Source organism: Artemia sp. Qi Xiang Cuo, chromosome 13, assembly GCF_049724085.1.
Source record: "Artemia sp. Qi Xiang Cuo chromosome 13, ASM4972408v1, whole genome shotgun sequence".
NCBI classification, from domain to species: Eukaryota; Metazoa; Arthropoda; class Branchiopoda; order Anostraca; family Artemiidae; genus Artemia; species Artemia sp. Qi Xiang Cuo.
Window position 1 is genome coordinate 25,574,948 of NC_142806.1, and position 13,374 is coordinate 25,588,321.

Here is a 13,374-nt window from a genome sequence, read left to right on the forward strand (position 1 = left end):
GTTCAGGGTATCAGTTATAGTGGTATATGCCCCTGTAGAACCGACTGACGGAGATGCGAGTGACTCAGGTGAATTTTACCTACAGTTACAGGAGCAAATAGACAGGGTCCCAGGTAGAAATATGGTGTTTTTATTAGGAGATTTTAACGCCCAGATTGGTAGAAACAGGGATAGATGATATCCTAGCCTTGGTAAATTGTGTGTAGGAAAAGAAAACAGTAATGGATACAGACTTTTGCAATTTTGTAGGTATAACAATCTAGTTATAACCAATACGGTGTTTGGTCATAAAACGACTCATAAGTTAACATGGTATTTACGTGATGGTAAGACAGCAAAGCTTATTGATTATTTTATTGTAAACCGAAGACTGGCAGGATCAATACAAGATACTAGGGTATATAGGAGTGCCGTTATTCATGTTAAAAGTAAAGATCACCATCTAGTAGTGTCAAGGGTTAATTTAAAGCTGAAACATCGGAAGCGTAACTACCGCTCGGGAAGTTATGATGTTGGTAGACTCCAGGATAAGAATTTGAGAGAAACTTTCGAGGAACAGTTGAATACTAAACTTGAGAGTTTGAAATTTGATAATGGGGAAGATGGTTGGAATAATTTTATACAAATAATTTGTGAAGTTGCTGAAGGTGTCTTAGGGAAAAAAGCTAGAACTGCAGCTAAGAATATTAGTGAAAAAGCTTTATATTTGATAGAAAGGAGAAAGGACTTGTACAAGAATTACCTTAGTGATAGATCATATGAAAACAAAAGAAATGTAAAGAAAGTGGGAAAAACATTAACATATGGACTAACGAGGTGTGAAGTGAAGGCCATGGATAAAATTGCCAAGGATCTGGAAGATGCAGCTAGACGACATAATAGAAAAATATTGTACTGGTATGTTAACAAATTGAGAGAGAGTAGTCAATGCGGACTTGGCCCAGTTAAAGATAGAAATAGGGCCGGAATTAGCGATAACGAAAAAACTAAAGAGAGATGGGCCGAACATTTTGAAAATTTGCTTAACCGAGATAGAGTTGAAAGAAGAGATATAGAGAAAAATGAAAAAGTTTGTGATACCTTGACTGTGAAGGAAGATTTGTTTTGTGACGAGGAATTAGCGATAGTACTAAAAGGACTAAAAAATAATAAGGCTCCAGGTGCTGATAGGGTGGTAAATGAGTTTCTTAAATATGGTGGTTCATAGGTTAGAAATTAGTTATTGAAGATTATGAATATGATTTTTAAAAAAAGGGGAAGTGCCTAATGATTTTAGGAAAACCTTAATTAAGCCGCTTTATAAGAAAGGTGATAAAAGTGAGTGTGGTAATTATCGAGGGATTAATCTAGTCTCTGTAGGTAGTAAATTACTTAGTAATATGATACTTTTTAGACTGAGAGATACCGTAGACAAAGTTTTAAGAGAAGAACAGTGCGATTTTAGAAAAGGTAGAGAATGTGTCGATCAAATTTCCACTCTTTGGTTAATAATTGAGAAGTGCCTGAGTTTTCAAGCACCTTTGATCCTCAGTTTTATAGATTATGAGTAAGCATTCGATTATGTTGATAGAAGAGCTTTAGTAAAGGTTTTATCCTTGTATTGTATACCAGACAAATATATTAAAGTGATTAGTGCTATGTACGAGTATAACACTGCTGCGGTTAAGGTAGGATATGAGCTTAGCAGTTGGTTTTGTATTAAATCAGGGCTTAAGCAGGGTTGTGTTCTATCCCCCTTTATATGGAGATTTTTGATGGACTTTGTCTTAAGGAGCACAGGAAAGGCAATGGGAGACCACTTAATCAAATAGGGAGGAAAAAGTTTCATGGACTTAGATTATGTTGATGATTTAAGCATCCTAGATGTAAGTCACTAAGGCTAGGAATAAGGGAAGATAAAAAGGTGAAGCTAGGTAATTAAAAGATTGATCAGGTGGACAGCTTCACTTACCTTGGTAGTATTATTAATAAAGATGGTGGGAGCTGTGAAGATGTCAAAAGTAGAATATCCAAGGCTCACGGTGTTTTTTTCACAGTTAAAAAAGTTTGGAAGAATAGGAAGATAAGTCTGCAAACCAAGATTCGAATATCAGAAGCTACAGTGATGACAGTTGTCAAATATGGCTCTGAAGCATGGGCGCTCCGAAAAGTGGATGAAGATTTGCTAGATGTTTTCCAGAGAAATTGCTTAAGGTTTGTTCTGGGTACCTGGCTGACTGACTGTATTTCAAACAATAGGCTATAGGAAAAATGTGGTTCAATACTGCTCTCTAGGGCTATAATGAAAAAGGTTGATGTGGCTAGGACATGTTGTGCGGATGAAGGATGACAGATTGCTGAAGATTGTTCATTTTGGCCAACCGTCTAGGTCTAAACGGAAAGCAGCTCGTCCTCGTCTGGGGTGGGAGGACGTCATAAAGAATGATTTAAAGGAAATGGGAACTTCATGGGTGGGTGTAAAAAGGGAGGCTTTGAATAGATCGGGATGGAGGAGGAGCGTGCGTAGCTGTGTTAGCCTCACGCGGCTTGGTGCTGCGGTGAGTTGTTAGTAGTATTAGTAGTAGTAGTAGATGGATCACTCTTTTTATGAACTGGAATAGCAATGAACTGGAATAAATCAGAACTTTAATTTCCATTATTTTGTAAATATGAAAGATAAACATTATTGTCAAAAGAAAGACAATTTTAGTATTTGTTTTCCTTTTTACAAATTAATTAAAAATTGTCGAAATTCGGCATGGCTGTAAAGCCAAAACCAGAAAGTAACCAAGAATGTTTATGGTTTGTTATATCCAAGACAGAAAATACCAAATAGGCTTTTTTCAGAATCTGTAACACTGGGTAACATTACCTGATTGATCTTGTGTGGTATTTTTGGTATTTTCTGTCTCGGTATGTGTCTTTTTTGTCTTAATATTGTTTATTTTCTGTCTTGGTATTCATGACCAAATCCTCAAACAAAATGCTGTTACATAACTTCAAAAATCAAACTGAAAGAGCTTAGGGCTCTTTCAGTTTTAGAATTCTGAGTTTCAGTTTTCAGTTGTGGAATTCTGAATAATATCAGAATTCCACTTACCCCTTGGCAAATCCTTATGAGATTCATAAAAAAAAAAGAAAAAAAAAAAAAAAAAACCGCTTCTGGGCCATACTTTTCCTGATAGACCCATTCCTCAAAATTTATTTCAATTTGGAAAAGTTTCAGGGTTACCCCGAAAGGTAATATAAATTAAAAGTTGAAAAGAAAGTAAGAAACAAAATTTTAGCTTCTAATCAGTTTTAGGTAAAACTTTTTCGTAGGCTTTGGTTTTAGTTGAATCAAACATAACTATTTAAATGTGGGTTAAGTTAAATAGGTTCAATTAAACAGGGTTGAGTTGCATGGGAATTCAGTTGAACAAAGGTTCAGTTAAGCAGGGTTTTGTTGTATGGAGGTCTAGTGAAATTGAAGTTAACTTAAATGGGGTTGAGTTGTGTGGGGTTTCAGTTGAATAGGGTTCATTTGAAGAAAAGTTCAATTAAATGAAGAACAGTTACATTGGGGTTAGTTACACACACCTATATTAACATACTTGCAGGCAGGGGCGTGATTTGGTATGGGGCAGGGGTCAACTGTCCCCTCGACCCAAGTTTGTCCCCCATACCTCAGTTCGCCCCCCCCCCGAAATGAAGTTTAGTTTCTGAAAAAATCTTGTCAAAACTAAGATAAGCCTGCACAATTCAAGCATCCGGAGAAACAGGTCAATTTTCTTTAGTATATCTTTGCCTTTATGGTAATATATGGCTCATTTTTTAGTTTTCACTTTCATTTTCTCTTGACTTGGCACAATCGGCTCCAAGTTTTCTCCCTCTAGGATTTTGACAAAGCTACGCCACTGCTTGTAGGCAGAAACACCCTTCCCAGACTAGTCAAAAGGACTGTTTTGGGAATTATGCTAAAAGAAACTTTTTTAGTTGTTCAACCCTTAATGTTGAAAATGTCTTGACACACCCTCTCCCAAGGCATGGAGCTGCGTGTATGTTTGTCTGTTAAAGTCTTGCTTAAAATCTTATGTCCATCAGGTTTGTGTCTTTCTACTCTTAAGGAAAATATTGTGATTAATATTATACTACAGGAAGACTTTGTATTTTTATTCATTTTCTACAGTTGGAATGGTATATTCCTTTTATGGTAAGAAATCTCAACTGAAATATTTTGTTCAAAACTTTTGGGGGCAAAGTATGTTCATCTCTGAGTGATTGAAAATCGTTCAATCTTGTGCATTCTGGCCTAAAAATATATTAAAGTTTTCATAAATATATATATTTTTATACTTGTTTTTTTTTTTCTCTAGGGCTGCTGCATATAAAACCAAAATTTACCAATTAAATTGACATTATCACACAGGGGGAATAAAACAAATATCCCTCTCTAAAGTTAGAACCAATCAAGGACTTCTATAAACCAATCTTTCAGTGTGACCTGGGAGGTTTGAGAGTTTCAAATTGTCAGTAATGGGTTTCTGTTTTCAGGTTTCCGACTCGCCTATAAATTCCAACAAATTCTTATATTTTAATCACTCCTATAAAATGCCTGTATTTTGGCTAAAATCCTATTATTCCTATATTTTCGGCTAAAGGGCACTAAGAACATTGCTCATAATTTGCAATTTTCACTGCTGGTTAAATAAGCCAAGATGTGCTTTTCTTTGCTTTTGACTCTGCTTGTAGACTGTGTTGTCTTTCGCAAAATGCGAATAATTCATTATGAAATAATTGTTAATTAATGTGTTAAGTAAGCCAAGATGCCTTTTGCGAAATGTGAATAATTAATTACTAATTACAACTGTTGAGCTGTTTGAACTTAACTAATGCTTTGTGTTGGGCTTAGCAAGCTGTTTCTGTCTGGGCTACACTTTTGGATTGAATTAGTAGTCTATGTTTTGTTTTTTGTCTTACTGGGTCTTTCCGAAATGAGCAAAGACCAGTATATAGGCTAGCAGTTTCTGCTTAATGATACTGGAGTTCTTTCTAACGACTTATGCGTTTCCTGGCTGAAAGAACGCTATAAAAGGCTTATGCGAATACAGCCCAGTTTCGGACATATCCACACTTTTTTCTTTTATGGGCTTCTAATCGCGGGACGCTATTTTGCAGGTGATGCTTGTAAATTAAGTATGGGGCCTACCAAGTTTAATAGTTCATGGCTTGCTAAGACGCATTGCAGCGGTAGAAAGATTGCTGAATAGTGTAAGACTGAGAACGACCACTACTCGTTCTCTTGCAAACTGCTTGAAAAATCTTGGTTGCACAGCTCGGGCTGCTCAGCTAAACCAACATGTGCAATCTGCAGAACACAAAGCCGCAGTTACTGCTCAGCTGTATCTACAACAGCTTCACCTGATCGGACAATCCTGAGTTGATGAAACAACCAAGGATATAAGATCCCCGAAGGAATGTCCCAATATGCGAAGAAACTCTTGTATTTGATCAGCGATATGCTGAATCCTTACTGTAAGCAAATGCTTGTGAAGGACATTGAGTCATATTTTGTGCTAGAATATGACGAGACAACCAACAACGCCGGTATGAAAGAGTTACAGATACGTGTTCGATATTGGTCCTCATACGGAAACGAAATCCAGAGCAGTTTATGCACAAGTGTTATGGGCCACGCGACTAGTGATGACCTATATAGGAAGATTATGTCAGCCATTGATCAGAATCAGCTGCCACTTGAAAAACTGGTCACGCTTGGAAGTAACGGACCAAACTTCAACAAAAAGAGTTTGGAACAAGTTCAATGCTGAAAAAAGAAAGTAACGGGAAAGGGAATGTTGAACATTGGTTCTTGCAACATCCATATAATCCACAATGCTTTATTGAAAGGTCTTCAGGTGTTCGGAGAAGAAAGTTTCGACTTTGTGCATTCATTTTTGACGGCTAGCTTGCACGTTGTGAAGATTATCGAAAGTGTCAAAAGAATGTGGAAGTGCCAGAGAATGCTTTCATGAAGCATGTCCCTTGCCGCTGGCTGACGATCGGACGTGCTCTTGCTAGAATCATGCAGCAGTTTCTGGCAATCTTAGAGTACTTCCTGAACTTCGTACCGAGAGAAAAAACTGAAGAATCTTCTGTTCACTCCCAAACTTTTGAAGATTGTGGCTTATATCAAAAGTGTGACGACGAAGGCCAAACTCGAGTTTGTTCTAGCCTCAGCAGAACTGTTCATGAGTTTCACCCAGCTGCTCCAGAAAGAAGAGCCTCTTATTCATGTTCTGCACTCAGAGATCAAAAGACGAGTTGTGACGCTTTGCGGACGGGTCTTTACTCCAGATTTTGTGACCGAGGCTGAAAATTTCTCACCAGAAAAGTTGAACCTTGCTGAAACATTTGCAGAAAAGCCCATAGTTTTAGAAAATGTGGAACAAGCTTTCGATGAGAAAGTAACACTGAAAGACAAGGACATTTTCTATGTCAATGTGTGAAAATATTTTATTGCGGGCATTTGGCATATTTTGAACAAATGTCCTCTGAAAAAGGATGGTTTCCTAGAAGCTTTACGCTGTTTGAGTCCCTTCAACATGAAGGATTCAAGAAGCATTGCAGACATAGCGGCTGTGGCATGCGAGATTGTGATTGGAGTAAGGTCAGACGTCGCCCACGCTGATTGGCTGCTTTTGCGAACGGAAACTGGACCCTTTGAGGACATTACTCGGATCGATCATTTTTGGAGCCATTATTTTGGACTTGTGAATTAGCGCGGGTACAGCAAGTACCCAGAACTTACCGAGCTTATCAAAGCGGTGCTTACATTGTCGCATGGCAGCGCAGATGTTGAACCTGGGTTCTCGCGTTCTGGTAACATTCTCGGTGAAGGCCAGGCGTTAATTTCTGAATGTGTTCTGGATGCGAGACTCATGGTATGTGACACGTTGAGGCTTTATGGAGGAAAACCTGAACGGTTTGCTATTACAAAAGAGCTGTTGAATCTTGCACGTTCCGTACGGTTTCGGTATCAACAATATCTGGATAAAAAGCAAAAAGAAGAACTATCCGAGAAGTTTAAAGCAGCTTTCGAAGAGGATAACAGGTGGAAGTTGCAGGAGGTCCACGACAAAAAGAAAGAAACAGAAGACCTGGAAAACAAAAGGAAAAAAACTTAGAGCATCAGAGCAAGACAAGAGAACAGTAGCAGATACTCTACTTCTGGATGCGACGAACAGAATGAAGGAGGCTGCCGAGTCCAAGAGTTCCAAAGACATTGCCCTATCTGTTTCTTTGCTCGAAGGAGCTGTGAAGTCCAGAACAAATGAAAGAGAGCAGATAGTAGAATATGCGAGAATGGAGCAGTCTCTTGCAAAGAGAAATACTGACTTCATCTTGAAATTGATGCCCAAGAAGCAGAAAGGGTAATTCCAAGTATTTGGCCTGTAGCAATCAATCGTTGGCACAGTATGTGTATCTGATTTTTTACTGTTTTTTACTATTTGTAAAATTCTCGCGTTCTGGTAGGATCCTCGGTGAAGACCAGGCGTTAATTTCTGAACGCGTTCTGGATGCGAGACTAATAGTATGTGACACGTTAAGGCTTTATGGAGGAAAACCAGAACGGTTTGCTATTACAAAAGAGCTGTTGAATCTTGCACGTTCCGTGTGGTTTCGGTATCAACAATATTTGGAAAAAAAGAAAAAAGAACAGCTATCCGAGAATTCGGAAGTAGCTTTCGAAGAGGACAAGAAAGAAACAGAAGACCTGGAAAGCAAAAGGAAAAAACTTAGAGCATTAGAGCAAGAAAAGAGAACAGTAGCAGATACTCTACTTCAGGATGCGACCGACAGAATGAAGAAGGCTGCCGAGTCTAAGAGTTCCATAGACATTGCTCTAGCTGTTTCTGTGCTCGAAAGAGCTGTGAAGCCCAGAACAAGTGAAAGAGAGCAGATAGTGGAATCTGCGTGAATGGAGCAGTCTCTTGCAAAGAGAAATACTGACCTCATCTCGAAATTGGTGCCCAAGAAGCAGCAAGAGTGATTCCAAGTATTTGGGCTGTATCAATCAATCGTTGGCACAGTATGTGTATCTGAATTTTTACTGTTTTTTTTTCTATTTGTAAAATTCTCGCGCTCTGGTAGGGTTCTCGGCGAAGACCAGGCGTTAATTTCTGAACGCGTTCTGGATGCAAGACTCATGGTATGTGACATGTTGAGGCTTTATGGAAGGACACCAGAACGGTTTGCTTTTACAAAAGAACTGTTGAATCGTGCACGTTCCGTACGGTTTTGGTATCAACAATATTTTTAAAAAAAAAAAAAAAAAAAAAAAGAAGAGCTATCCGAGAAGTTGAAAGCAGCTTTCGAAGAGGACAAGAAAGAAACAGAAGACCTGGAAAGCAAAAGGAAAAAACTTGGAGCATCAAAGCAAGAAAAGAGAACAGTAGCAGATACTCTACTTCAGGATGCGACCAACAGAATGAAGAAGGCTGCCGAGTCCAAGAGTTCCATAGACATTGCTCTAGCTATTTTTTGTGCTCAAAGGAGCTGTGAAGTCCAGAACAAGTGAAAGAGAGCAGATAGTGGAATCTGCGAAAATGGAGCAGTCTCTTGCAAAGAGAAATACTGACCTCATCTCGAAATTAATGCCCAAGAAGCAGCAAGAGTGATTCCAATTATGTTGCCTGTATCAATCAATCGTTGGCACAGTATGTGTATCTGATTTTTTACTGTTTTTTACTATTTGTAAAAATTTTATTTGAAACAAAAAAAAAATAATAATAATAATAATAAAATGCAGAAACTCGGGAAATGACGAATTTATGTCACCAGGCATCCCACGCCATCTACCACAGATCTGATCCCGAGGACTTCCGAATCCTATATTTGGGCCCGTAAAATCCTATTAAAATAGGACAAAGCCTATAATCTGAAACGAACCAACCTGTCCGAACCCTGTGGTTTGCACTACTGAAGATCTTCTTTATATATGCTAATTCTTTCTGGATGGATTGACTTTCAAAAATCAAGTGATATAAGGAGACTGGCTGACGCTTGTAAAATCTGCAAGATAGATCAGCTTGTTTATTTCCAGCAAATTCCCTATTCCTCAGAATGGAAGAGTTGATATCAAACAGTTCGTGGTAACGAACTGTAAGTAAGGAGCGACCCGGCTCAATGGTAACCGAAACTCTAAAAAACGGAATTTTGATTCCATTAGATACATCAAAAGAATCAGATTTTAATTCTGATTTCAAACCCAGACAATTTGGATCTTTTCTTGATGTCATGACGTCCAAATGGACCTTATATTAGAAGTGGTGCCTTTGTAAAATTACATATTTTTTTCAAGCTTAAAATCTCTAATTGTGAGAAGCTTCCTGTCGAAACAAGCTGATTCAAAGTAGTCGTAAAATCAGTACGATGTGTTTTTTTCTCTCCTTTTACTTCGTTTTTTTGCAATTTTTGTGTATGACATGTCATAAATAAATAAATTAAGTAATTAGTTAATTTTATTGGACCTTTAACTTTTGCCTGGGCTTGTGTTTTGTCATTATGAAAAACATATCACCGAACCTTTGTTTCTTTTAATTGTTCAGGTGGTTGGAAAAAATTTCTTTTTCTTCCAACAATTTATCCAGTCCATATTTTTGATTTTCAAAGCTATGGTAGGTATTGATGACCTTATCCATGCGAAAATCCAAAACCCAATTATCATCGCTATCATTTTCAATTTGTTAGCTTTGTTACACCTCGGCTTATCTTTCGTCATTATGATATACACATCACCAAACCTTTGGTTTTTTTTTAACAAAGGTATAGTAGGCATTGGTGACCATATCCATATCAAAATCCCAAACCCAATCATAATTGCTATCATTTTCAATTTTGACTCGTTTTGATTCTATCTGTCCAGGTTGATTTCCATTGACTCGCTGCTCTTCTTTTCATTTTTGAATCCCTCGCTTGTTTGGTATCCTATGTCTTCTAACCGCGTGTGTCTTTGCCCTTCATTTTCATTTTTAATACGATCTAATTGTCGTTTCCTCATATCTTCTAATCGCCTGTGTCTTTGCTCTTCATTTTCATTTTTGATACGTTATTGGATTTTGATTACTTTAGACAATTTAGCGATGGCCTTGGCTTTAGTTGTCCGTACTGGTGTTGTCGCAATTGATGGTCCAGGTTGTCAAATTTCACATCTTATCACGTTTGATACTGTTGTTCTGGTGTTGATTCCAAAGAACCATCATTTATACTTACTGGAACTGCAAATTTTCATTTTTTGGGCCTTTCAACAGACATCATATTATATAAAGAACTGTTGCGTTGGAAACTCAACAATTTTATTTATGCTATGCATTATATCATGTAAGAAAATCTTATATGTCATAAGAAATGCTTATACGATGTAATAACATAGTACATAGCATCATGTGCAAAAACCAAAATTGAGGCTCTTAACGATTTTTTTTGTTTAATTAACCGTTTTTTTATGCGAGAATATCCCAAGATACGAATTTTCCCGGAAAAATATGGAGCCGTTTAACTACCAAAACAAACAGAAATTACAATGAATACCTGAGTCAAACTCAAAACGAGCAAAATTATAATGAGTAGGGTTGAAAACCCTCATGCCTTCTCAAGACCAGAAAATAATTTGCACTTTACTGAAAACAAAATAAATTTTAAATGAATGCACTTTTTTTTACTTTAATAAATAAAAAAATATTGAGACTAAGGGGTAAATATCAGTATATGCATTTTAAACTGACAATTCACGGTCCTTTTATTTTAGTAAAGTGCAAATTATGTTCTGGTCTTGAGAAGGCATGGGGGTTCTCAACCCTACTCATGTTGATTTTTGCCCGTTTTGAGTTTGACTTGGTTATTTATTGTAATATCTGCTCGTTTTGGTTTTTTTTTTAATATATTGATATAGATTTGTTGTAGTTTTATGCTTGGAACAATATTTGAATTTGTTTCTGCTCATTTTTGTTTTAATGGAGCTCTTTTTCTTTGGAAATTTGTTTTGTGGAAAAGGTTTCTTTAATTAATTCCTGTTGGTTTTTTATTGACATAGTCTTTTTCATGGAAAAAAAATAATATTCTATAGCTTTTCGGTATTTTGCTGTATCAATTCATAGTTTGGCCTGCTATTTGTATGTTGGAGAAACTTTTCAACAATTTTTCATCCTGGCACGAATAGTATTGTTCAGTTTAATTTTATACCTCCTCAAGTTGCCTGAAAAATAAGACTTAATACCATTCCCAGAAAATTATATCAATGCTCTCTGACAACCTGGATACACCTTTCTTTAAAACTCCTTGCTCGTCATGGTGTTCCAACCCCCCACCTATTGTGTATTTTTCTTACATTTGTCAGACCAGTGGTAGAATATGCTTGTCCCGTTTGGCATTACGGCCTGACTTCGGACCAGAAGGACCGCCTGAAAAGGATCCAGTACCGAACTCTTCTGGCTGTGTCAAAATCTCCCAAAGTCCCTTATTGCTCCCTTTTGAAACAATTTTCGCTTAAAACTCTTATCGACGCGCCGTGATGAAATGTGTTTTAAATTTGGTGTCGGTATTTCGGAAAATCCGCGGCTTCGTGGAATCCTCCCCCCTGAGCATCTCCCTTCGCGCCAAAGGCTCCCGCGAAATTTAGCTCAACCGGTGCCAAAAATTCAGCCGGTACCAGCGCGTCATATGCGGTAGGCAAGTAGCTTTGTTGCCTCATTCGTCAAGATTTTTAATTCGGCACCCACTCATCAATAATTGTATATTTTTATTTTCTTTAGTTCAGTATTCTTTTTAACTTGACTCTCTTTGACTCTGTTTAGTTTGAATTTGTGATATTTCGAATCAATGTATATTTTCGCATGACGATGGCTGTGGCTGTGATCTTTATATGTTTTATACGTTTAGTGTCTTATTATGACAAAAACTGCTGCTGATCGGCATGACCGTTTTTGTGGCGTTTGAAAATAAAATCGTTATCTTATCTTATACACTTACACTTTTGATTTATCTGAATTATAAGATCAGAAATACCAATAGTAGTAGCGCTGAAAGTTTCAATTTAAAAATGAAAAAACACAAAAACAGCAATATTGTCCGTTTACAACAAAAGAATGGAGTTTTTTCTTTTTCCTCATATTCATCTCACAAAGGCATAATGGATTCTTGTTTTGTGTAAAATTTCCTTTGATTTATCTATATGCCTGTGCTGTTTGGAATATTCAGTGTTAATCTTTTTTCAGGGCATCCAAAACAATATCCAAAGAAAAGCCAATTATTCCTGAGAAAAGTCGTGACGAAATAGAAGCTGAACGAAAATTAAGAAAAGCTTTAAAAGCTGCCAAAAAAGTCAAAGCTGGCACAAAAGATGGAGTTATGATTCCTGAGATAGAGAACACAAATGATCTATCCATTAAAAATATGACAAGTTGCATCAAAAGTAAAGCAAATGATGCTTTGAAAATTGATTCTGGAATGGATTCAGTTGATGGAGAAAGAATCTTGGAGAAAGTTAGGGCAGTTACAACATTGCCTGGTATTCAAATGATCAATAATAGTAAAATAAACAGTGAAAAAGTGGAAAATGATACAAAAGGACATTCAGATACGAATGGACTAAGCAAAAGTCAGCTTAAAGCACAGAGAAGGAAATTACAGGAGGCACAGAGAGCTGCAAAACAGGCTCAGGGTTTGCCTTTAAAAAGTAATCAGGATAAAGAGAATAATTGCAGTGGACGAGAAAAATCTATTGAAAAGTTACAGCCTTCACTGTCTACAGGAGACAAAACAACAATGCCCAAACTAGATCTGACAATCAGAACAGTTGAAAAGACAAAGAAAAAAGTGAAATTTTCCGACTTGTCTTTTTTCTCACATCTCCCAATTATTGAAAGGGATCCAAAACTTGCAGTTAAAGCTCTTGAATTGTGCAGAATCCACCAATCATTTTATAAGTTTGGGCAAGACTCTGCTAATGGATTGATCAGTGGAGGAAATGCAAGAGCCATTGGTCTTCTCACATGTCTAAAGCTCTTGATCAGATCATGTGAACATTCAGCAGAGAATGACTTCAGTAGGAATTTGTTGTCTAGAATAGAGCTAAATTTTAGGCTTGTTGAACAGCAACGACCAGCTAGTGTTTCAATGACGAATTGTCTACGAGTTGTAAAGACTAAGTGCCTACAGTTGGGGGAAAAGGATATACCCAGCAATGAGGTTTGTTTTTGTTTTTTCTCAGTAAAGCTGTTCTTCTTCTTTTACTTAAGTTTATTTGCTTTTTAGTTAGGACTATTTAGCTCAATTCAACATTGATCAGCCACAGCTTGCTACAGTTTCTATTTCTGTTAGTAGTTCCTCGGACTCAAGGTACTGAATTGCCCTGGT

General features: G+C 37.2%; 1 protein-coding gene across 1 annotated transcript in view; it reads left to right on the top strand.

Annotated features, from left to right (window-relative positions):
- LOC148945118 (translation initiation factor eIF2B subunit delta-like) overlaps nucleotides 1–13,374 on the top strand; it is a 77,901-nt gene that overhangs the window by 45,244 nt on the left and 19,283 nt on the right. The window contains exon 2 of the mRNA XM_089099257.1: nucleotides 12,234–13,206. Coding sequence (XP_088955383.1) covers nucleotides 12,234–13,206 — 973 coding nt within the window. The remainder of the gene's footprint in view (nucleotides 1–12,233; nucleotides 13,207–13,374) is intronic.